General features: G+C 47.7%; 1 protein-coding gene across 1 annotated transcript in view; it reads right to left on the reverse strand.

The window, feature by feature from the left end:
- HSF1 (heat shock transcription factor 1) overlaps window positions 1–26,512 on the reverse strand; it is an 85,266-nt gene that overhangs the window by 21,861 nt on the left and 36,893 nt on the right. Inside the window, exons 5-7 of the mRNA XM_005291139.3 lie at window positions 4,404–4,479; window positions 3,655–3,716; window positions 2,352–2,448 (exon numbers count right to left, since the gene is read on the reverse strand). Coding sequence (XP_005291196.2) covers window positions 2,352–2,448; window positions 3,655–3,716; window positions 4,404–4,479 — 235 coding nt within the window. The remainder of the gene's footprint in view (window positions 1–2,351; window positions 2,449–3,654; window positions 3,717–4,403; window positions 4,480–26,512) is intronic.

The following is a 26,512-nucleotide window of genomic DNA, read 5'->3' on the forward strand; positions in this document are numbered from 1 at the left end:
TGTGAGTGAGGGCACTACCCCTCGGAACCTGAGTGCACAGGACAGGTGGCTCAGAAAAGCTGCCCACCCATCACTTCTGCTTTGAGTAGAAAGTCATAAACACTTGAGCTTGAGAGAAGATGGCCAGCTGTGTTTCTCATAATTGGGACAATCCTGTAATACTTGGAACAGCTCCTGCTGGCTTTGCTTAAGTGTTTGCTGAATGCAAGAATAAGGACACATTTCAAAGGCGGTAACAGGGCTAGGAGGGGGTTGGGATGGGAACACAGAAATTCCCCACGGGGGTGGGGGGGTCTAAGCACAGGGTAGAATTTTTAATAGGGCTCCGTTTTTGGTTCTGTGGTGGAAAACTGGATCAGGTAACATTCTACAAGGAGAGCAGTGGGAGTCTGAGTGCAAAGTTAATGCAGTAACTTTTCCCGTCTGGACACTTGGGTTGTCCAGGGACATGAGCCTAGTGTTCAGTCTGCTGTCCCCACAATGCTGCAGGACAGACCTTGTTATTCAGCTTCTTGGACACCTTTTATGTTGCTTTAAAAAAAGGAAAGAATACGTGGGAATCAGTCCTGTGGAGGGTGGGAGGGGGCAGGACTATGGGGTAGCAGAGCTGCTAGTCTAACTAGGGCTGTAAATCTCACTTCCAGCAGTACGATGTTCCCAGCACAGCACCAAGAAGTGGGCTGGACGTAAATGCTGCCTGGCAGTTTTGCCCAAGGAATACTGCCATTTGGCTCCCTAATGCTAGACAGGTGGGGCCTAGACACAGGCCCTGAGCACAATTAGTGCAAACCCCATGGTGTGGGCACTCTGATTTCAAACCAACTGAAACAGGGCACCTCTGGAATCAAGAGTGGCCGCACCAGGGGATGCCCGGATTTAACTAATTACACTATCCCAGAGGCAATCAAAGGCACAAGGTGATTGAGTTTATCACAGCTCCCCCCAAAGGCAATCAACACTGAAGCCAATTAACTCTATCAGCAAATGAATTTGATTAGGGCTCTTCAGCTGTTAACAGACAATTCCCACAGTGAGCCCAACCCCACCACCTGTTTAATGAGACCCTGCACTCCAGGACAAAGGGCAATTTGTACGCTCAGAAATTCAGTGCACTGCCATACCAATTAGGTTTCAATCATGTGTGAATGTGAATAGGTGAAAAGGGGAATCCAAACACACAGGATCCTGTGTCTTTCTCTGGCTTGCGGGGGCGTGCTGCAGCAGAGGCAATGTACGTAGCTCTAGGCCTGGGAAGAGGGGAATGATGGGGGTGGTGGCACTGCCCATTCGAAAGCGAATTAAGGACCAGGACTGGTGCACTTTGGATGTTACTGCATGGCAAGCGGGTGTGCTGGAGAACCATACCCTGCTTACCCCACAGTAACGTGGGTAGGCAAGTCCATTGAAGAGAATCCTGCCCAGTACGCCTCGGCCAGAGGATGGTAGATGGAGGCAGGACATCAAAGGGATGGATGGATGAAAGATGGATGGGAAAGGAGACAAGAATTAGGGGCTTTAGGAATCCGACAGCAAATTAAAGGCCCATCCAGAAAATAAGCAATAACAATGCTTCCCATGGGCCCCTCTGGGGGACCTGCCTGTGGCGCACCCTGGAGCCAGGGAGCTGGCCAAAGTGCCTGGCATCCAAACTCAGCAACAGAAGTCAAGGCCTGAAACAAGTGTCCCGTGTCCAAAACCACCTGTTGGGAGGTGACTTTCCCCCCTCACACCGGGAAGGTTACTGCATGCTCTGGGATCAAAAGGGTTTAATATCACATAGCCCTACTGACTGAGCACCAGGGACTTGCTCCACCCTTACACTCCAGTCCAGGTTACCCCTGTGGCCCCCCCATGAACGCCTCTCAATTCTCACCACGGAACCCTGCTATTCCAGGCCTGGGCTCACAAGGCTCTATAATGCACCTCAATCCTGACCGCCGGTGTCCAGAGGACAAACCCCAGTTGTGTGAGTGCGTGATGGGTTGGCAATGGGAGCAAACATTCAGCAGGGAATTGTTTGAGACCAAGTGCTCTTTGTTTGTGACAAAACCCAAAGGTGAACCCAGGTCAGCAGAGCGCTAGGTGCTGATGAACTCGGATAGCATGTCTGTTTGCATGGCGCATGTTCACTCCCGCCATGTTCTGCCTCTGTTAGCTACAGACTAAAATCCCCTCTCGGTAGGCTACAAAGCGCACCTGTCACTTTGATATCCTGCCAAATAACACACAAATCTCCCGAGCAAAGTGCAGCGTGAAGAAGAGGCCAGCTGGAGGAGCCTCAGATGACCCCTCCTTCCCCACACAGCTGTGCCCTCTTCCCTCTCAGGACCAGGAGCACACAGAGCACTTACTGCGTATGGGGATGAACCGTGGACGTGCTCCAAGGAGTACTGCCGACTGTATTTAGGCATGGAATGTGCTGAACTGCTGTCGTTCAACATCAGGGGGCTGCAAGAGAAACCCAACACCCATAAGAGAGTTACAAAGCTCCAGGTGCTGCATCTCCCTGAGAACACAGGGTCAGACATTAGCCAGGTGACCCAGGACCCAGGATACATCTAGCTGCCCTGGGCGTGGAAACCCTGTGGCTGGCGGTGGGGTGTGGGGTCAGAGTCCAGTACTGCAGAGCAGGGAAGCTAAGGACATGCAGCAAATCCAATGCATCACACTGTGGCTCTCCACAAACAGCAAAGCAAGTGGTTTGCCATTATTGCCAGTCTTCTGAACTCCGCTCTCCGAGTCCTCAGTGTAGCTAGCACCTTATATGCCGAGGGGTCCCGATTTGTGTGCCTGTGGTAAGACTTTCCCTCTTTAGAGGACCGTAACCAGCAACACCTCCAAGCGATTACGGAGTAGCACTGCGGAGCACGCACAGCCCCTTCCGCTCTACTTTGGGAGCAGTGGTGCTGTAATGGGAATTGGGCTCTCTGCACCTCCAAATCTAGCTGGGAGAAGCAACGTGTATGATTCAGAACATCAGGAGTGAAATACTTTGCAAATGAACACCATGTCCCAGGTGCCCTCACTAGCTCCCTTCAGGCCTGCTGGGCAAAGCTTTAAAGCACCCTGCCTTCCGAGCACACTCCTGCAGCTTCTGAACACGTCACATCAGCAGTGTTTGCACCTTGCTGTGCTTCAGCCCCTTTCCACCGTCCTATTGCTCCTAGGACAGCTCCACCCTGACCCCTTCTGCCTGCACTTCGTATCTTTTCAGAGTGTGAGCTCCTTGGGGCTGGAACTGTCTCTCCCTGCGAGGCTAGAAAGCACTCGGCACCCCTTGGGCACTACGGCTGGACAAAGAATCAGCATTTGAGGCTTGTAAGACCACAGCCGTTGTCAGCTCTTCACTTTGCAGCCTCATTGGTTACAACAGTTTATGAGTGAAATGGGTTCCGGGGGGGCTCTGGGGGGCTTGGATTAGCAGCAGAGGCTTGGTTAGCTCCCTGGGGTGAGTGACATTGTAAGCTGCCCTCTAGCTGTGAAGTGGGGCCGGATGCTGACTCGATGCCAGTGACTCTTGTCCAGTTCTACCACACTGGGAAACATGCTACAGAAGTGACGGAGGGGTGGAATCCCTTCCCAGTCACTGCTCTGAAGCACGCTCCTGCCTTTCCCACAGGGAATCTGTATCTCGATGTCTGAACATAGACTTACATCTTTCTCTTCACCCCAAGGATACGGTTTGACTGCACCAGTGAAATCAAGAACTGGATAAGCTGTGGGGAGAAAAAAGAACTCCTGTTATCATGATGCAAACAGTAACCTGGAAAAACAGGATCAATAGCTGAGATCCCTTGCCAAGGGGTTCAAAGCAGCGCCAGACGAGGACAAGGTAGAAATGCGGCAGACTGCTGAGCACTTGTGATGGTCTTTAGAATGACGGTGGAGTTTGCAGGGAAAAATACACTACCCTGTTTCCCCGAAAATAAGACATCCTCCGAAAATAAGGCCTACTTACAGTTTTGCCTCTCGTTGTAATATAAGGCATCCCCCCGATAATAAGACCTCCCCGATAATAAGGCAAAAAAATGTGTACCGTATTCTTCTTCATTGAAAAATAAGACATCCCCTGAAAATAAGACCTAGCGCATCTTTGGGAGCAAAAATTAATATAAGACACTGTCTTATTTTCGGGGAAACAGGGTAGCAGTCAATTCAATTCCACATTGTAACAGGCCAGGCAAGGACTTGTCTTCTGGTCATGGGCTGCTGCTATTCATGGTGGTATGAGAAGCCGGTAGTGCCTCAGAATCTACTTGTCTGAAACAGAACTAGTACAACCAAGTACCTCTGCTGTTCCAATTCCCTTGTCTGGCCCAGAGACAACACCAGGCAACCCTACTGCTGAGGGCAGCTGGGGTCCTTCTGCGCTCTCAGGGAGCGGGGGAGCAGGCTAGATTTACCTTATTGACGACTTTCTGCTGCTGGGCATGTTTCTGCCTCAAGCTGGCCACTTCCCTCCACAATGCCTCATTCTCACTGCAAGGAAGGAGAAAGCCATCAGACTGCAAAGTGCTGCCTTTGTGGCAGAACAAGCCGGTCCTGGGGTAAGTGCTGGGACAGCTGCAGCAGGACTGCAGATATCTCCACATACCAGCTCATTTACAAGCTCTTGGGGACACGGGAGAAACTTTTCTTCATTCACTGATTTTGCTCTGCCATTTTTTACTTGCTGCAAAACTACAGCGCTGCTAGACTCACACATATGGGCAAATATAGATATTTTGATTGTAAAGTATCTGCTCTTTTTTGTTGATTTCTGTTCCCCTCCCTGTAGCACGTGCTCATCTCAAAAGAGAAGCAGTGGAAACAGAAGGGTTTACAAACTGGTGATAGAAGCAATCAGAGACTTACACACAAAGGCTATGTCTACATCGGCAACTGAACGACAAAACGTTTGTCTTTCAGAGGTGATAACCCCCTCCCCTCCCCGAAAGACAAAAGTTTTGCAGCGACAAGTGCCAGTGTGAACAGCGTGTTGTCGGCAGGACAATGCAAATGCTGCTTGTTGGGGGTAGAAGTATTTTGTCGGCAGGAGAGCCGACAAACAGCGGCTACGCTGCATGAGTGGCACAGCTGTGGTGACAGTCATATCGCTGAAAGCTGTGTAGTGTAGACATAGCCAAAGGGATCATGGAAAGACTGGGGAGGATAGGAATAAGAGGGGACACAAACAGCTCTATGGGATAGGGAAGGTACATCAGGGCTCCTATTTGTACTTTACTGTAATACAGGAACGAAGGGACACTCAGTGAAATTGAAAGGTGGCAAATATAACACTGATAAGAGGAACACATTACTTATATCACACAGCTTGTGCAACTCAGTGTCACAAGCTATCTCAGAAGCAAGGAGCTTCGTAAGATTTACCGAAGGATCAGACATTTTACAGTACACAGGTAATGAGAACAGCCCCAGTTTTATCAGACACTTATTTAAATCTGTACAGGCTTTGGGGCCAGGACAAGGGACTTGAACTTATTACACAGCACAGAACAGCTTCTCTTAGAACGAAAGTCAGGAGAACACGACATTTCCAGCAAACACAGTGTGACCTAAGATGCAGTTCAGAAGTCTAAGGAGCTCGTTTGTGTTTGGGGTGGGGTGATCAGGGTGACTGACCCAGGAACGGCTGCTGCCTGTCACATTAAACATCCCTTGCCAGTGGAGCAGTTGCAGGTCTTTCAGTGTGCTGGAATTGTCAGCCATTTAGTGCAGGAGCCCTCTAGTCCAGGCCCCCAGTGCATCTACACTGCGATCAAAGACCCACAGCACAGCGGCGCCTGCTGCAGAAGGTCTCAGAGCCCGAACACCTACACTGCAGTTTTTAGCCCCAGAGCCCAAGCCCGACTCAGTTGACCTGGGCTCTCAGACGTGGTGCTGGGTTTGTTTATCGCAGTGTCGACTTACCCACAGAGCGTCTGTGAACACCTTCTGGAAAGGGTTTGTAAAGAGCCCACATTTTCCCTGAAAACACAGGGAATAATCTGACCATGGCAGCTAGTCCCAACCCCGCGCAGGAAGCAGCTTCTGGGTTTGCTCAGCTCTGAGCATTGGCATCTTTCCTATTCAAGGAAAGAACCTGCAATCCTGCTTCGAGTGCTGGGCTTCAAATGTTCAGACAGCTTGAACCAAGGGCTTCCTTCCAGGAATGATTCCTGCCCACAATGCCTGAGACACATCTAAGCAATGCAATGACGGCTAAGGTCCTACAGGCCAAAACTCGTGACAAATAATGAAAGATGGGGGAAGAGAGCGAGAAACAGCTAGAGAAAGGCTCACAAACAGTTAAAATGTTTTGAAAGCAGGAGAAAGTCCTTTAATCCTTTCTTTAGCACAGTGTTTTATGAGGCAATTAAATGCTGGTGAAGAGTTTATAAGGGCCAGTTTCAAACGTTTCATTTCAGGGGTTATTAAAAGATCTTAGAAGTGTTTTATTTCTACAATATTTTATAGAACTACATAAACTCGGCCCCTCTCTGCACCTGGCTCTTTTAAAACACTGCTCCCCAGGGAGCACTCCAGGCTTGGGTCACATGCTTTGTATTTAAGACCACTGGGTAAGGAGCTGAGGGGCACATTTCGAATTCAAGGACAGAGCTTGCGTGCTGTGGGGCTATCTGTACAAAGAAGTTGTGACTCAGCCCCATGACAGAGTTATACATAGCGGTGTCCGCTGAACCTTTACAAAGGGAGGAAGTTACCTTGCGCAGTAACGATAGTTCTTCGAAATGTGTCCCCCTATGGGTGCTCCATTGTAGGTGTGTGCGCACCCCCCCCCGCTGCTGATGGGAGAATTTCAATAGCAGTCTGTCCCGCCCGCTCGCTCCCCGCCTGCCATGAGGCTAGCCAGTGTGTGCAGGCATTCCCGCCTCAGTTCCTTCTCTACTGAAGAGTCAAACAGTGGAACACCGAAGAAGAGAGGAGGGGTCGTGGAGCACCCATAGGGACACACATCTCGAAGAACCATCGTTAGGCACAAGGTGAGTAACTTCTTCTTTTTCTTGTCCCTATGGGTGCTCCACTGTAGGTGACTCCCGAGCAGTACCCACCTCTGGTGGCTGGGACTTCAGAGTCAAGTCTGATATAGAGCACAGTACTGTGGCACGGAATTGGGTGTCTGTAGACGAATCCCCCAGAATGGCATAGTGTTCTGCAAAGGTATGCACAGATGCCCAGGCAGCTGCTCTGCAGAGCTCAGTTATAGGGATACCCTTGGAGAAGGTGATCGGTGAGGAGACTGGCCTCATGCATATTGAAGATGAGGGTGTTACCGCATGGAGCTGGCCGCAGAGTTTAATACAGCCAGAGACCCAGTTGGAGAGCCGCTGTGCTGAGATCGCTGCATCTTTCGATCTCCTTGCAATGGAGAGGAAGAGTCTCAGAGATTTTCTAAAGGCCTTTGTTCTATCCAAATAGAAGGCCAAGGCTCTTCTCACGTCGAGCGAATGGAGGATGGCTTTCCTGTTGTCCTCACGAGGTTTGGGATAAACTGTGGGAAGCTGAATAAGTTGATTCATGTGAAATGCATAAGTCACTTTGGGGATGAACTTTGGATGTGCTCTGAGTGTGACCATGTCAACGAAGAACACAGTAAAAGGGGGATGTGCCATCAAGGCTGCTATCTGCCCTATCCTTCTGGCTGAAGTGATGGTGATGTGGAACGTCATCTTTATGGAAAGGTGAGTTAGTGAACAAGTGGCCATGGGTTCAAATGGCGGTCTGGTCAGTCCTGTTAACACGCGATTGAGGTCCCATTGGAGAGTGGGGGCCTGGGTTGTGGGAAGAGGTTTGCTATGCCTTTAAGAAACCTCTTCATAGTTGTGTGGGAAAAGACTGAGTAGCCATCTACCTGCTGGTAGAAGGTTGCGATTGCTGCTAAATGAACCTTCAGTGAGCTACCAGAGAGACCCGCTTGTCTATGTTTGGCTTGTGAACCGAATGTAACCACTCTTGAAGGCATCTCATGCATAATCTGGCACGAGGAATAACAGATGTGCCCACATGTGTCCCAGAAGTTGGATTCAATGCTTGGCTGAAGTTTGGGGGCTGGATTGCACTGTCTCCATCAACGAGGAGAGACTGAGAAATCTGTGATGTGGGAGGAGCCCCTTTGCCTGAGTGGAGTCGAGGTCAGTGCCTATGAATTCTAGTCTCTGCACCGGCAGACCCAGATTCAGAAACAGTGAGTGACCTGTTGAGCCTCTGTGTAGGACCGTGCCATGAGAAGGCAATCGTTTAGGTAAGGATAAATCATTATGCCCTGAGAGCGTAAGTGGGCTGCTACTACCGAGAGGACCTTGGAGCACACCCTGGGGGCCGATGAGAGGCCGAAAGGGAGTACTCTGTACTGGTAGTTGTCCTGGCCCAGCATGAATCCAGACGAGTGCACAGAAGTCACCTCCTACAAGACAGGCCCAACAAAGAAAATAACAGAACACCACTAGCTGTCACCTCCAGCCCCCAACTAAAACCTCTCCAGCGCATCATCAGAGATCTACAACCTACCCTGAAAGATGATCCTTTACTCTCACAGATCTTGGGAGACAGACCTGTCCTCGCTTACAGACAACCCCCCAACCTAAAGCAAATACTCACCAGCAACCACACATCACTGAACAAAACCACTGACCCAGGAACCTATCCTTGTAACAAAGCCCGATGCCAACTCTGTCCACATATCTATTCAAGTGACATCATCATAGGACCTAATCACATCTGCCATACCATCAGGGGCTCGTTCACCTGCACATCTACCAATGTGATATATGCCATCATGTGCCAGCAATGCCCCTCTGCCATGTACATTGGCCAAACCGGACCGTCTCTACGCAAAAGAATTAATGGACACAAATCTGACATCAGGAATCATAATACTCAAAAACCAGTGGGAGAACACTTTAACCTGTCTGGCCATTCAATGTCAGACCTGCGGGTGGCTATCTTACAACAGAAAAACTTCAAAAACAGACTCCAACGAGAGACTGCTGAGCTGGAATTGATATGCAAACTAGACACAATCAACTCAGGATTAAATAAGGACTGGGAATGGCTGAGACATTACAAACATTGAATCTATCTCCCCTTGTAAGTATTCTCACACTTCTTATCAAACTGTCTGTACTGGGCTATCTTGATTATCATTTCAAAAGTTTTTTTTCTCTTACTTAATTGGCCTCTCAGAGTTGGTAAGACAACTCCCACCTGTTCATGCTCTCTGTATGTGTGTATATATATCTCCTCAATATATGTTCCACTCTATATGCATCCGAAGAAGTGGGCTGTAGTCCACGTAAGCTTATGCTCTAATAAATTTGTTAGTCTCTAAGGTGCCACAAGTACTCCTGTTCTTTTTGCGGATACAGACTAACACGGCTGCTACTCTGAAACATGAATCTGAGGTAACACCTGTGACTTGCTATGACAGAAGTGTGGAAGTACATCCAGAAGGTTGAGGGCCGAGAACCAATCTCTTTCTTCTAATGCAGGGATGATTGTTGATAGGGTGACCATCTTGAATTTTTGCGCTTTGGCATAACCGTTGAGCGCTCTGAGGTCCAATATGGGTCTCCAACCTCCCTTTTTCTTGGTATCAAAAAGTAATGAGAATAGAAGCCTTTGCCTCTGAGATGTACCAGCACAGACTCTATAGCTTCTATGCTGAGATGGTTACCTCTTGACGTAGTAGACTCTTGTGAGAAGGGTCCCTAATAAGGGATGGGGAAGGGTGTTTGGGAGGGGGATGGGAGGAGAAGTGGATGGCATATCAACACCCACTTGTCAGAGGTCATCCATCCCCAGGTGCTGAGGAATGGGGTCAGGCAGTCTCTGAAGGGAGGAGTGGGGTTTCCCAGTGAAAGGTAGCAAGGAGAGTGGCACCTCGACCAACCCATCAAAACTGCCACTTTGAGGTTGAGGGCTGAGACGAAGTCGGTTGCGGTCCCGATTGCTTTCGCTTGGGGAACTTAGATTTATTTCTCTGTAGCTCATAAGATCTCTGTGATGAGTATTGAGAGGTGTACTGCGATGACCGGGGCTTAAACTGTGGCTGAGGGCTGTATTTTCTCTTGTAGGCCAGCATGTATATCCCTAGGGATCCAAGAGTCGCCTGAGAATCCTTCAACATGTGAAGAGACAGGTCTTTCTTTTTGGTGAACAGCTTCGTTCCCTCAAAGGGAAGGTCCACCACCATGGTTTGGACCTCTTTAGGGAAGCCAGACAAATGCAGCCACGAAGCCCTTCTCAATCACGGCCGTAGAAACTGAATGTGCTACCATGTCTGCCGCATCTAATAAGGATTGGAGAGACTTTTTGCCACCAGCTGCCCTCTTAATTATGGCCATAAATTGGTCTTTGTGGGAGTCCGGGAGCGGATCAATAAAATAACCTAGTTTCACATAGATCTGGTATTTATATTTGGCTAACAAGGCCTGGTAATTTGCTACCCAGAACTGAAGAGTGGCTGATGAATACGCTTTTCTGCCAAACAGGTCTAAATGTTTCCTGTCTCAGACATACGGGGTGGATTTAAACTGGTATTGGCGGCTCCTAGAATTAACCGCATACACAAGGTTGGAATTTGTAGGTAAGTGGGAAAGTAAAAATTCCGTGCCTTTTGCCAGCACATAATACTTTTTGTCCACCTGCTTGCATTTCGGCGGGACGGACGCAGGGGTCTGCCACATAACTCTGGCAGGATCCAGGAGTGACTCATTAACTGGGAGGGCCACTCTGGCAGAGGTGGAAGAGTGTAGCATGTCCACCAGTTTGTGGTGAGGATCAGTCACTTGGTGCAGCTGTATTTGCAGGGCTTCTGCCACCCTCTGAGCTAAGTCCTGGAATGACTTAAAATCATCCACCATGGATGGCGGAGGGGGCATCACCGCCTCATCAGGCGAGGACGATGAAAGACGGGCATGAGAAGTGTCTTCCTTCTCTGCCTCAGTTTCCATTCCCCAATAGCTCAGGAGGTTCCGACACGTTTGACACTGCAGCTGAAGGAGGCTGCCTCCTTGCCTATTGGTATGCCACACCAAGGGCCTGCGAGGCTTGTTGCCTCTGGGCCTGCCATGGGTCCCAGTACGGCCACTGAGGGTAGGAGGCTGGTGGCTGGTACCATGGCTGCCCAAACCATGGAGGTTAAGGGGCGGGCGGTACACCTGGTGTCAATGTGAAATGCATCAGACACTGAGAGATAATGTGGAGATATACCTATCTCATAGAGCTGGAAGGGACCCCGAAAAGTCGAGTCCAGCCCCCTGCCTTCACTAGCAGGACCAAGTACTGATTTTTGCCCCAGATCCCTAAGTGGCCCCCTCAAGGATTGAACTCACAACCCTGGGTTTAGCCGGCCAATGCTCAAATCACTGAGCTGTCCCTCTGTTGCGCAGCTTCGTCTGCACTGGCTGACGCGGTACCCATGGAATTGGAGATGCGGACCTAGTCATGCGGTCCGTCGGTGCTGGTGCCAATGACCAGTTGATGTAGCCTTCCCCGTGACAGATCTTCCATGCTTTTCATGCCCATACGGTACCAGTACTTCTTTGCCTGTGCCCATCAGGTCTTTGGGCAGAGCGACTTGCTCTGTCAGCTCGGTACAGCACGTGCCTTGGGTACCAACTCTAGAAGCTTTGGCGCTGTCAGTACCAATGATACCCACGGAGCAGGAGATCGTTTCCAGCTCAATTGGGGCTCTCTATGGGAACTCACGGTCCTTTTCTTAGCGGTTTTGATCAGTGAGTGGTTCATCTCCTTGGGCTCACCTGCCTTCAATGTAGAAGGTTGCGGTGACAGCTCTCGCTGGGACTCAGGGGGTTGAAGGGCTGACTCCATGAGCAGGACTTCCTGGACCTGGGTTTTAACTGCTGGGACCAATCACACTTTTGTGGATTGTGCTTTTCCCCCAGGCAGTGAATGCACTGCGAATATCCATCCATCACTAGGATGGATTCTTTGCGGCGAAGGCACTTTTTGAAGCCCGGACAGCCAGGCTTATCCTTGTCCAGGGAGGTCCCCCCACACTGGGGTTGGTGAGAGGCAAACCCTTTTTTCTCTTTTCTTTTTTGGCACTGCCAACTAAAACAAAGTACAAAAAAGAAAAAAGCCTTCAAATGAAGCTAAAATGTGCAAAACTGTAGGGAGTGAATGATCCGTGAACAGACAGTCTCTAGCCAGGGCAGTTGAGAAGGAACAGAGGAAGGAATGCTTAGCCCCATGGCAGGTGGGACAGACTGGTATTGAAATTCTCTGATCAGCAGGATGGGGGCACACCCCCCCCTACAGTGGAGCACACTTAGGGACACTACTCGAAGAAGAATAAGCAACTCTCTAGCTCAGGGCTCGGCAACCTTTCAGAGGTGGGGTGCCGAGTCTTCATTTATCACTCTCATTGAAGGTTTCGTGTGCCAGTCATACATTTTAATGTTTTTAGAAGGTCTCTTTGTCTAAGTCTATAATCTAGAACTAAACTATTGTTGTATGTAAAGTAAATAGGTTTTTAAAATGTTTAAGAAGCTTCATTTAAAATTAAATTAAAATGCAGAGCCCCCCGGACCAGGGGCCAGGACCCGGGCAGTGTGAGTGCCACTGAAAATCAGCTTGTGTGCTGATTTTGGGACGTGTGCCATAGGTTGCCTACCCCTGCTCTCGCTCTCTTACCATGCCGGACTGCTGTCCCTTGTGTCCCCTCTATGTCTAAAGGCAGGAGCTACTGCAGCCAATGAATAAGTAACGTGAAAAATGTTCAGAGAAGCTGGCTAGAATTATCTGGGTCTTCTTCACAAAGAACATATAACGTCCACGAACACACCAGCCCTTCTCAGGTGGAAGGAAAGTGCAGTGTGTGTAAACTGGTGCCACATACGGGGATCAGATATGATGGTGATGAGCACCAGTACAAAACCCTGAGAGAGACAGATTTTTTTATGCAGCGGGTCTGAGGACCAACTCCCCCCAGAAACAGATTCTCTTCCCCTATGTTTGTTCTCGGGCTTACTCCCACCTCACAGATGGTCTCGGCATAGAGACAGACATGCCGGTCTAGTCAGAAAAACTGGGCATCTTTATACAGAAGCCCAGCTCTCCAGCCCCTCCAAGGATATGTCTACACTGCGGCTGGGAGCAGGCCTCCCAGCCCAGGCAGACAGACCTGTGTTGGCAGGGTTTGAGCTAGTGTGCTAAAAATAGCAATGTGGCTAGTACAGCACCAGAGGAGGCTTGGGGTAGCCACCGGTGCTAGAACACAGCCAACCCTGTGGCCAGCCCAAGTCTCTGCCCATGCTGCAACATTCCCACAGCGATTTTTGGCCTGCTAGCATCTCCTAGCTGCAGTGTAGACATGCCTCAAGAGGCCTGTGATCATCCTCCAAGGGAGACCTCAGCTAGACACGGACAATGAAGTTCGTTATCTCTTGCAGCCAGAGGAGGCAGTTATTTGTTGTTAAGGGCTCACAAGGATCCCCGGGAGAACAGCCCCTCCTATTTGAAAAAGTCTTCCTAGGGCAATTTTAATTATCAGGATGCATTTGGGACAATGATTCCTTTATCCTTCCTTCAGTTAAAACTGCTTTGGGTAAAAAAACCCAAAGATTAGCTTTATGGCTAGTAATTACTGGAATTAATTAACCCATAACTGACATTTCCCATCAAATATGCCTTTTTAAACAAAATGCAGTGTTGCCAACTCACACTTTTATCAGGACTCTCCTCAATTCTGGTGTTTTTCATAAAGCCCAGCTTCTGGAGACGGGTGATTAGATGAGAACCTCGGCTTTCATTGTTATTGTTTTTAAAGGAAAGTTCTAATCCCTCGTGGTTGTAGAGAAAAGCTTGAAAACTTCAACCCTAAATGCTCCAAAACCAGAAGGCAAAGAAAAAGAACCTAGCCTGTATTCTTTTACAACCCCCTGGATCTGGGGCTGTAGAACATGTGGGGATCACAGTACTGAAAACACCATTTTCAATGGTGACATGCAGCTGGGACCATATCCCAGTGTGTTTTATCCTGCAGGCTTTATATTTTTGTCTCTGCTGTGTTGTTTTTCTATCTTTTGACACCCCCTCTCCATGTAAATAACTTCTTCAGGATGCATGTTGGAATCTTATACAGAAATGTAACAAGGAATAAAATCCTCAGAGACAGGGTGCAGAGACATACAATACTATTAGCCAGCAGGTTATATTAAATTAAAAAACAATACAATATTGAGATTTTTATTACACAAATCATAAATCAGAATGGAGGGTGCTGTCACAGCATCGTTAACTCTGTTCTCGTGAGTATTTCAGTAATATTCCATCTCATTCTAAGGTCACAGAATAGACACGCAGTACTAAAGTGCACCTGGAACATACACCTACAATTGTAGAAGAACACAGTTCCTTCATATTCTCATAGTCTATCATCTGTAGGATAGTATGCCACATTGTCCACAGCTGCGTGACCACGAGGAAGATCCGAAACACTGTGTATGTGCAGGGGGCAGAGTTAAACTTATGAATGCTAGTGTCCTGGCCCAAATTCCAACTTGGGTAACCATGTTTTTCCTACCTAAATACTCCCAGCAGTTTCATTTAGAGCCAGTGTTCCTCCCAAGCTGTCCCGTTGCTGCGCCCTGTGGCTGCATAGCAGCAGTTCAGGAAATGATTCCTGTATCGCAGTGTGTGTGCATATACCATCTATACAGACAGACGTGGTTTGGGTTTATTGGTACAAGTCTGGGATGGCTGTATTGCTCATGGGTGACAAAATGTGGAACTCTCTCTCTGTTGCTTTATAGCCATCTGATTTCCCCTGCATTTAAATCCTTCCTCCGTTCTTCAAGGTCTTTATACTGTACCCATCACCATGCCTTGCTCAGACAGTATCATCATTAAAACACAAATTATGATTTACATGCAGGTTAGAGCCTCAGACAATGTAACTTGCATGTCTTACGTCAGTAGGACATAAGATTGTATCCAACTTAGACCGCAAGCTTCTCATTGGGTCAGGGACTGTATTGTCTTCCATATTCAGTACTGCAGTGAACACTTATCAGAGCTCAGTAAGTCATAATGAGTGGGACAACTCCTCTCCAGATCTCTCTGCGCATGGAAAAAGGGAGGTGACGGTACTCCAGTCACTCTCCTCTGACCGCACAGCAGGTACTCTACAGGTCCAGCTTCCATACTGAAGGAGAAGGCAGGTTGGGGAGAGGGGGGGCATAAACATGGAAGCCAAGCTCCTTACAGAGATTTCTTATTTCAGAGTCTCCTCCCAAGGTCGGGGGTGTTCTGGCACAAGAGCTGGGAAACCCAGCTCCCTTAGGACCAGGAAGCATTTGTTTCTGAGACCTAAACTGGTTCATGATTCTGGACCTTAAAGCTGCCCATCCTTAACCTCATGCCAGGATCATTTTGGGGAGAAATTCCTTATTTGGAGGAAAAAGAAATGGCTGGGAATGGTTTTTGTTTTAATTAAAGTTGAGGTTTAGAAACTACCCAAGGTTTGGAATGTTAGCGATTGCCCTGAACAAGATAGATTAGTGGGCAGAGTGCAGGAGAAATAGTTGAGGATGCAAGACAAATGCAATTTATCACGTCGGTCAGCAGTTCAGCAAGCAACATTATGAAATGTCACAACATGACAGGATTCCCGAAAGACTGCTCGGCTTCAGCAGTGCTGAAGGTAGTGCACATACCCAGGAGAAGGTGCTTTGATACGTAGCATTGTCTAGACTAGTGTATAGAAAGGGGATAGGAGTTTGAGGGTTTAATTTATTGGGCAGATACAGGCACCTCATCAAGTCTCATTCTAGATCATGTGTTGACTAAGGTAGATTCAAGTCTTCTTCCTTTAAGTCAGTGGTTCCCAAATTGGGGTTTGCGAAATGTTACAGGGGGTTCTTGGGGAAAAAATTCCCTAATGGCGGACAGAGCTGTCCCTAGGGACCCTGGGCAGCATGGGTCAGCAGCCCAGAGATCTTGGACTTCCAAGAGCTAAGCAGATCAAAACAAGCATCTCTATCACACTGAGGAGATTTAAACGTCAAGACTCCTTATAAGAAATGGAAAGGGGGGTGGATATTGCTGTTTTTAAAATTAAATAGGCAGCTAGTATTGTTTTTAAAATTATTATGAAGAACAAGTTTAAGCTTTGTTGTACTGTGAGTTGTTTGCCTGGACTGCTCAAGACCTGAATGCTTGTGTAGAAGGAACTCTGCATTGGCTTCTTAAATACCTTCCAGCTGTTTCACATCTGATACTCCTTGACGAAACCTAGGAGTCTTGTCTTATAACAGGCTTATTCAAAGTGACATAAGCTACGAAAGTGAGAGCTTGGAAGTGTGTTGCCCTTTTCATAATGTAATAAAAATACTGTCACAAGAAGTGATAATTAATAAATAGTGTGTAATAAGCATGTCATAAAAACAAGTTTTATGTTTCCAAGATCACTGCTTTTATAATTTATACTCAGGTCAAGGAGAATATCCCTGGAAATATTATTTTTTAGGAGGGGGTTCGTGAAACTTGACCTTTTAGTGAAAGGGGTTCACAGGTTGTTAAAGTTTGGGAACCACTGCTTTAAGTGAATGGTAAACAAACACCCACTAAAACATCAATGAACCAAGCACAGAAATAAGCACCCATCAAGAGGGGGGAAGGGGGAAATGAAAATACAGGAGCTTACAAGAAAGGGGACATGGCTCTCCCACCAGCCCTTGCTTCTGTATTATTTTCTTAGGATCACAGCTAAATGGTCTGGCCTATGTGCTCACCCTGAGAGCCATGAGCTGCCTGCAGCTCCAGCTGCCTCCTGCATTCTCACCCCTGCCCGCTCTCATCCACGTCAATTCAGCATCTTTTCCTGCACAGCTGCAGTCGATGGGGGTGTGTGTGTGGGGGGGGAATGATGGAAAGTCTGAATTTCAAGGAGACTTCACGTTTTAAGCAGTAAGTGGACAGCTTCATGTTCTCTCTTTTTTTCTGTTTATTCAGGGTCCCAGTCCTGGGTGCTATCCTAATATAAAGATTTACTAGAACATTAATACAACCTTCCACATCAATGTGTAAGAGACCTTGCTTAGTCACCTAGAGGGTAGATTCTCTGTTCAGTGGCGAAAGGGATAACAGATGAGTGTTATCTCCAGCTGGAAACTTATCTTCACTATTAGTAACCTGTACAGGTAGAAAAAATAAGGTTGTGTCCTTGTCTATGATGTGTAAAGAAGGCCTGAAAAGCCCGCCCTTCCGCCCCCAGCAAACCCCAACAATTTGTGCTGGTTGGTTTTCTCCATTCAGAAATACGAGGCAAGTCTTATTTTCTTTTTGTGATGATGGACTTCCTGTATAAATCAGATTGTCTATTAGAAGGTTAACAAAGAGAGGTTTTCATGTAAGTGTGTTTGTGAAACAGGTACACCTCTACCCCGATATAACGCGGTAAAGCAGCACTCCGGGGGACGGGGCTGCTTTACCTCGTTATATCCGAATTCGTGTTACCGCAAGCAGTTCCTCTGCGCCTGCCCGTTACTTGCTGCAGCCCTCCCCGGGGCCCCTCGCCTCAGCTCACCTCCGTTCCACCTCCTCCCACGAGCGCGCCGCAGCTCCGCTTCTCCTCCCTCCCAGGCTTGCCGCACCAAACAGCTGATTGGCGCGGCAAGCCTGGAAGGGGGGACGGGGGGAGGGAGAAGTGGAGCACGCTCAGGGAGGAGGCGGAGGTGGAGGCAGAGCAGAGGTGAGCTGGGTCGGGGAGCGGTTCCTCTCCCTACCCTGATATAACGCGGCCTCACCTATAACACGGTGAGATTTTTTGGCTCCTGAGGACCGCGATATATCGGGGTAGAGGTGTATTTAAACATATTCAATGGTCTAAATACAAATCCCTCCCCTTTTTCATTAAGGTTTCACTTCTTCAGCCCTCTACAACTACAAGTTCTCCAGTCACCCATAGAATGTTCCATGGGAAACAAGGGATAGCATTTTTGCACATAAACAGCTACACAGACTCCTAAATCACTTAGGCACTTTTGAAAAATTGTACCTGAGACCTAAGCTTCTAACACAAAAAGCAAGCAGTATTCATTTTTGTTAAAGCAGTGAGTTAGGCCTTCGTTAGAGCATAAATAAAACAAGCCCATTTTTATAGGTCAACTTTCACACTGCTGTTGCCAAAGCAACCCCTTTATAGGAGCAATATCTGAAGATTCCAGCATGGGAGAACGGAGTGACAGTGCGCATGTGCCAGTGGGTGGGTGCAGAGACCTCTCTCTAAAGATCACAATCCTGTAATACAGGGAAAGTGTAGGCTACATGAGGGAATTAAAGGAAATTGTTATATTCAACTCAGTCATTACCTAACCTCCTTGGAGATGAAATAGTGGAAGCTTAAGCAATCAACTACTACTTGGGACAGATAAAAAGCCCTCTTCCCCTCATAAGCATTTTATACCACTCACTCACTAACAACATGTGGCAAGTTAGAATTCTCAGAGATATTAACAGTAACCTATGTTACTTATCATATGATGAAAGAAAGCCAGACACTAGCTATTAATTCAATGAGGGAGTACAGGAAGGATTTTTGGGAGAAAGCTAAAACGATCTGTTCCAGAGAGAAAACGAAGTTTTTGCTCAGACCGGTGTGGCAAGATCCCTTGGAAGAACCATGGGATGAACTAGATAAGTTCATAGAGGATAGGTCCATTAATGGCTATTAGCCAGGATGGGCAGGGATGGTGTCCCCAGCCTCTGTTTGCCAGGAGCTGGGAATGGGTGACAGGGGATGGATCACTTGATGATTCCCTGTTCTGTTCATTCCCTCTGGGGCACCTGGCATTGGCCATTGTCGGCAGACAGGATACTGGGCTAGATGGACCTTTGGTCTGACCCAGTCTGGCCATTCTTATGTTCTAGAAATTGTCCAGGAGGACGTTGGTTCTAGGAGGAATTCCGAGAGTGGTGTAACTCTCTCCTCCTTATTGCTTCTACGCACCTGCACGCTCGGGTGAAACACTTGTCTCGCCCCCTTGAGGCAGCAGCCCTAGTGGAGCTACAAAAAGTGAAAGCTTGTAGTTCTCCAGGGCTGATTAAATCAATGGCTCTCTTCAGTGTGAAAGGGTTTCTGGCCCTGTGAGAGAAGCTAAATTTGTTTTCTCTGCTGAACAGTCTCCTCAGAGCGAGTGTAGTGATGCTGAATTGATTCATCTTTAAGACGTGTGTATCCAGAATCTTCAGGTAATTAATGGAGATATCCTATCTCCTAGAACTGGAAGGGACCTTGAAAGGTCATCGAGTCCAGCCCCCTGCCTTCACTAGCAGGACCAAGTACTGATTTTGCCCCAGATCCCTAAGTGGCCCCCTCAAGGATTGAACTCACAACCCTGGGTTTAGCAGACCAATGCTCAAACCACTGAGCTATCCCTCCCCCGCATCCTGTTACATAGTAGAAAGACTATGGATTTTCTTTTCATCTATTTTAATATAAGAGGAAAGGTTCTGTTCTTAATTAACCCGTTTAGCTTAACACTAAGGTAAGCTTTTATAGCTATAGTTCACATTGTCAGTTAACAATGAGGTTTCAATTAACCACTGGAACAACTCACCCTAGGGCTGGTCTACATTGGGAACTGACATCAGCATAGCAGAGGGCCTGGCTACACTTGCAAGTTAGAGCGCATTAAAGCAGCCCCGGATGCTCTAACTCAGGGGTGTCAAACTCAATTGCACAGGGGGCCAAAACTCAAAACTCGCGGGCCGAACAGTATAACCATTTATTTAACAGACTAAATATATATGTTTAACCATTAATATGAACCAAAATACAGGATATCATTCCAAAATAAATACATTTCAACTTAAAATATTTTGCTCTTCATAAAAAAATATCCTGTCAATACAATACATTCAAAATCTGTACATGCTGGAATATTAAAAAATCTGAAAATATAAATAAAAAATTGAATTTAAAGCAAAAGTATAATCATAACAAATCATAACATTCCATTTTCTTGTCCTATTTAGTCAGAGCCTGATACTTGGAGTCTTTTCTTTGCAACAAGTTCGTTTATGTTTGGGGTTAGGTTCTGTGTTGTGAAGATTCTCAGGATCGATTGCAGGTGTTCATCAGTGAGGCGACTCCTGTGTGACGTTTTGTTAATTTTCATCACAGAGAACAGCTGCTCGCACAGATATGTGCTGCCAAACATGGACAGGATTCGAGCCGCATGTTGGCGGAGCTGCGGCATCGCTTCAGGAATGAAGCGAGTGAACTGTGCTGGCCCCGCAGTGTCGTACTTTGCCTTCAGTGTCCCGTTACATTGCAGTTCTATCAGCTCCATCTGCATTTCTACAGGTGCGGTTTCCACATCGACTGCAAATGGGTTGCGAAGCAGCTCGAAGTTACTTTTCTGTGCCTCAAAGTCACTGAAGCGCCGTGCGAACTCAGTGCGCAGCGCGCTGAGTTTTTCAGCAAAGGTGGCATTTGGGAAAACTGTGGCACTTTCTTGGTTCCGTATTACTTGGCAACAGGGAAAGTGAGACAAGTTGCATTGGTGCATTTGTGTCTCCCATAAGCGCAGCTTCACTTGAAATGCCTTCACTGCATCATGCATATCGGTTATTATGTGCTCCCGTCCCTGGAGTTGAAGGTTTAAAGCGCTAAGATGCGACGTTATGTCAGCCAGGAACGCCAACTCACATTTCCACTTTTCATCCCGCAGAACTGTGCAGTCTTTCCCCTTACTGTCCATGAACTGGCAGATTTCCTCTCGCAGCTCAAAGTGTCTTTTGAGAACTTTTCCCCGACTTAGCCACCGGACCTCCGTATGATATGGCATATCGCCAAACTCGCTATCTATTTCCCGCAGAAAAGACTGGAATTGGCGGTGATTTAAACCGTGGGCTCTGATAAAGTTGACGGTTTGTGTTACAGTGTTCATCACATGATCCATTTTTAGGACTTTAGCACTCAGCGATTCCTGGTGTATGATGCAGTGATACACTGTCAACTCACCGGCACAGTTCTCCTCCCGCATCTTTGAGCGCATCCTTCCCACCAGTCCATTTTTTTCACCACACATAGCAGGTGCGCCATCTGTTGTAAGTCCAACGAGTTTTTCCCACGGCAGTTTCATGTCGGTTACACTTTGAAATACATTTCCAAAGATGTCTTCTCCTTTCGTTGTCCCGTGCATCGATTTAATGTCCAGTATTTCCTCTGTTACGCACAAATTGGAATCCACACCACGGATAAATATCGCCAGCTGTGCAGTGTCAGTCGCGTCAGTAGTTTCATCCACGGCAAGGGAGTATGCAACAAAATCTTTTGCTCTTTCAATCAACTGTGTTTTCAAATCAGTCGCCATCTCACAAACCCGATTAGCAACAGTGTTTCTGCTGAGGCTTACATTTGCAAACGCTCGCGTTTTATCTGGACAAAGGACGTCGCACACTTTCATCATACAATTCTTTACGAATTCCCCCTCGGTAAACGGCCGTCCTGATTTGGCAATCTCTTCGGCCACAATGAAACTTGCTTTCACAGCAGCTTCACTTTGTGATTTTGCTTTGGTGAAAAACGTCTGCTGGGATGTCAAATTCTTCTTCAACTCCTCTACCTTTTGTAGCTTCTGTCCTGCGCTCAGGTTTTTGAATTTGTTCTCATGTTTCGTCTCGTAGTGCCGTCTTAGGTTATACTCCTTCATTACAGCGATATTACTCCCGCAAAGGAGACACACTGGTTTACCTGCAATTTCAGTAAACATATACTCATTCTCCCACCGGCTTTGAAAGCCTCGGTTTTCAGAATCAATTTTTCTCTTGGCCATTGTTGGGGTCTAGCTTTGATTTGATATTAGCGTTGTATACATCAACAGACCGCGAACTTGAACCGCGGCTTGCCGTTGGCGGCAATTGCACTGCATCATGGGATTTGTAGTGTGTGTTATTGGGGCGTCATATCACAGGGCCATTAAAAACAGATATATAAAACGATTTCGCAGGCCGGATATAATTGTATGGCGGGCCGGATGTGGCCCGCGGGCCTTGAGTTTGACACATGTGTATAAAACGATTTCGCGGGCCGGATATAATTGTATGGCGGGCCGGATGTGGCCCGCGGGCCTTGAGTTTGACACATGTGCTCTAACTCCTGATGTGTCCACACTGGCAAGGCACGTAGAGCGCCTGGACTCTGCAGCCGGAGCGCTCCTGGTAATCCACCTCCATGAGAAACGGAACGCTTGCTGTGCTCCGGCTGAAATGCCCCGGTGTCAGTGTGAATGAGGTGTTGCATTACTGCGCTGTGATTGACCTCTGGAAACGTCCCATAACGCCCAGAAGTCAAGTGGCCACTCTTGTCATTGTTTTGGAATCGGCTGCCGGAATACGGCTATGCCCTTTCAAAGCTCCGTTTCTGACAGCCGGCTGCTTATCTGCTCCGGGACAAAGCAACCATTACTGTGGAATGCTGCTTGCTGAGTGTGTGTGAGAGAGAGAGGTGGCGGGAAGGGGAGTCTGCTGCTGTCTGAACTTACAAGACAGCATGCTGACTCACTCTGTCCCCAAAAAACCCACTCCCTCTCCCCCCACATACACACAAACACACTCCCTGTCACACTCCACCCCCATTTGGAAAGCATGCTGCAGCCACTTGCATGCTGGGATAGCTACCACAATGCACTGCTCTTTCTGGCGTTGCAAGAGCTGCTAATGTGGCCATGCCAGTGCGTTTGCAGCTGACAGTGTAAACACAGGGCAGCGTTTTCCCTGCTGCGGTCTCTGAAGGCTGGTTTAACTCCCAGCGCTCTACATCTGCAAGTATATGGGAAACCCCCTCCTCTTGGGGTAAGCAGTGTCAGCATTGAAGTGTTACAGCGCGAATTTTAACTTGCCACATGTATTTAGCTGTAGCGGTTTAAGCGTAGGCATAACCCTAGTGACCTGGTGTATTCTCTATCACTCGAAGTCTTTAAATCAAGACTGATCTCTCTTTAATAGATTGTGTTACTCAATCGGAAGTTATGGGCTTGATGCAAAAAAGTTATGGCTGAAGTTCTTGGGCCTGTGGTAGGGCACAGGGAACAGAACCAGTATTTATTGTGGCTTGGTTCTGGTTCAGTTACACTCAGTGTGTTCGAGTTCAGGGCTGGTTTAAGCCACCAAAAACAAAACCCGTTGGGTTAGTGGGTCGAGCCAATTCAAATCAAATTTCCATCTTAGTAGAAGTAAATTCAATAAAAGAACAAACCCTCAATTGAAACTTTTTATTTTTGACCATTTAATTAACTTTACATGAGTTTTCCTAGTGTTTGTGTTGTAAAACAATTATTTTATGAACAATTTGTCTGAGAGCACTACAATACCATCTTCTAGTATGTGCCTTGTCATATTGAACCAAGTGAAAGGATAAATTTGAATTTGGCGCACTGGCCCTGCCTCACGTGGGGCAACTGGAGGGAGGAGCTGCCCAGGAGTTGGGGATGGGTGCAGAGGTCTGTTGAATAGGGAGCAAGATTGTGGAGCCTTTATCTGTCTCTTGCAGGTCAAAGAGTTGTTAACTTCTGAGACCAGGGAGCATTCCATCTTCTCCCCAGTGGGTCTCAGAAATGGTTCATCTGCCTCTGGGCCCCCCTGCTGCCTCATGTGGTGCGTAGGCAGCTGCGAAGCTTCCCCTCTCCTGCCCTACTCTGGGGGGCCAACCTCCCTTCTATTCGCATTATACTGGGGCAGGCCTGAGAACAATCAGGTGCTTACTTGTTAGTATGTTGTCTTGTTTTATGAGGAAAATAAGACCACAGTAGTTTAAAATATTGAGCTTAAAAAATGCTGAACTTTTATTTTAACTGGAAACTCATGTTTTTTTCAGCTCACTTCCAGTTCCGTAGGTAGGACAAAATTATGGTTCCGGCTGAGTTCCGGTTCCAGTACAAATCTCTGTTTGAGCCAGTTCTCTGGTTCTGCAGGCATTCAGACTCAATGACCTTCCCATCTCCTTCTGGCCTCCATCTTTGATTCATAGAATTTAAAACCAGAAGGGACTATGAGATCTAGTCTGATTTCCTGTATAACACAGGCCATTAAATGTCACCTCCTTACCCATTTTGAGCCCAGTAACTTGAGTTTTGACTATGGGTTTGCATGGACACACTATGATTCAACTAAGCAAATGAGTGACCGTTCGAGGGCAGCGTTCATCTGAACAGGACACTGCTCAAGATTGCCACTCATTGATCAGTAACAGGGGGGCCCAGGCACCAATGGCTGAAGCCAGAATTCCTGCCATTCCAATGGAAAATCAGCATCTGACTGTGCCGTTCTGTACCAGGCCTGGCACCGAGGGAAGATTACCACTGCTCTGACTTCACGAGCTTTGAGCCTTCAGACTCCCGCTACACTGACTGAACCACGGAGTGCCTCGTTTATGAAAGCTGGTTTATATAAAAGCAACAGCCCGAGAACTGAATGTGAAGAACCGTGTTGTACGGTAGCCTCCTTTTCACTACAATGTCAGAGGCTTTGGCAGCACGATGTCCTGGGGGCCTGCTAACAAGGCATAAAGGGTCAGTCAGCGGTACAGCAGGTGTAATTACGATCAGCATCTAAAGCAGTCCATTCTAGTGATCAGGAATAGCGGGTTCCTTGGGCCGTTCTCATGGAGCAGCAGGTTACATTCAGCACGCTGGTGGACAGCATTTCAGATCTGGAGGACTGCATTCAAATGAAACTGGAGTTGGTTTCTTAGAAGGTGTAGGGAGGATCAGAGGTGACTAAAGAGGGCTGGATATGGTACCTGGCTACACCCACTCACGGCTGTTCCTGACCTGAGCAGAAGGATGCAGCAGAGCAACATGAAGTACTCTCCACAAGCGAACAAGTTTGCAGCTCTGATCATTCCAGCCAGACCAGGAGGAAAGCCCACGGTATGATCTAGGACCACAATCCTGAGAACAAAGTGAGTCACCGCTGAACATTCAGGTCAGCCCCTGCTCCAGTACAGTCTGAAAAGTGAATCAGTGAATGGAACGAGGGAAATGGGATGAACTTCAGTACAAGAGGGCGGCTTGGAGGTAGCTTGCACCCCGCACCCAATACGGCTCACTCCAGATCCGGAAGTGCGTCTTTGACACACACACACACACACACACACACACACACACACACACACACACACACTTCCAGTGCAAAGGAAGAAGTTGTACAAAAGGAGAGAAAGGTGCTCATGCTCCAAGCCACTGTAAAAAGATGCCAGTTGGGTTATTTTAACATCAGTATCAGCCCACAGTTGGTAAATAATTTCAGGTTCAGATCACCACACTCTAAAAACAAGTACTCCACGGGTCTTTAACCCGTAGTTTGGAACAGCCAATAAAACGGATTTCAGATGATCTCAAGCAGTGACTAAGCTCATAAAAAGCAGCAGCGCAGATAAACCACACAGATCCCCCATTATACACAGTGTTAGACACCATTAAAGCAATTTTAAAATCTAGCTGACGTTTGACTCTGAGCCAGCGCAGCTCCCTCAAGACTGGACTGACATGCAGAGGCCACGGCAAGACAATTAATGTCTTGGCCCCGGCCGCTGGAACAGCTGGACCCTATGCAGCACTCGCACAGGGAGGCCATAAAACAACACATTACAGTTGTCTAATTTAGAGGTCATGAAAGCATGGACCACAGTCTTCGCATCAGGCTAGACTAGTCAGAGTTCAGCCAAAGACGACTGGAGCAGTTAAGACAGCACATACGAACACCAGGCCTGCAATTAAGACTACACAAGAACCACACTGTGCACCACAACGACTGGGGGAGGAAACCAAGTCCCTTTTTTCTGCCTCCATGCAAACCTGACAGGTGAGCAGCTTCCGTGCATGCAGATCTCCTCCCACCCAGCTCCTGGGAAGAGAAGTTACCCATGCACGTGCATAAAACTGGACTTAGGGTTATCTGAGGGAACCCCTTCTCCTGTTCACAGACAAAACTAACTGCCCACTTTCTGAAATGGCAGCTGTTCCAACTAACAATGCTGATAGCGTACCTGCACTAGGCAGGCTTTAATCTGGTTGCCAATGAAACCTAGAAAGGATGAGGGGAGGGAAGGGGGAACAGCCTGGGCAATATAACACCCATCACCTCCACCTCTCCGCACCAGCCAGGGCTGGGGGATATCTTGTGATAACAGATGGCCCTCTCTTCATGCACAACCTGCGAAAAGAGGCTCTGGAAAGGCTGAAGCCAGAAGTAATGCTGTTTTCCTCAGATTACCACAGCATACGAGGAAATGGAGGATGGAATCCCTGCTAATGGAATGCAGCTGGTAGGCAAGAAAGACAGCTTCATCCACACAAGTACGCTCAAACACTAGTTCTTGCAGTCCTTTTCAGCATGGGGACCTTCTGCTACCTAATGAAACCAAGAGATCCCTGTGCTTCAAGATTTACTGTGCCTCTTCCAGAAACCAGGGCCTTGACAGTGATGTCTTATTTCCAGACCATAGCTGTGTATACATACCGATTTAACTCCTTTGTTGCAC

This window comes from Chrysemys picta, chromosome 2 (assembly GCF_011386835.1).
Source record: "Chrysemys picta bellii isolate R12L10 chromosome 2, ASM1138683v2, whole genome shotgun sequence".
Taxonomy (NCBI): Eukaryota; Metazoa; Chordata; order Testudines; family Emydidae; genus Chrysemys; species Chrysemys picta.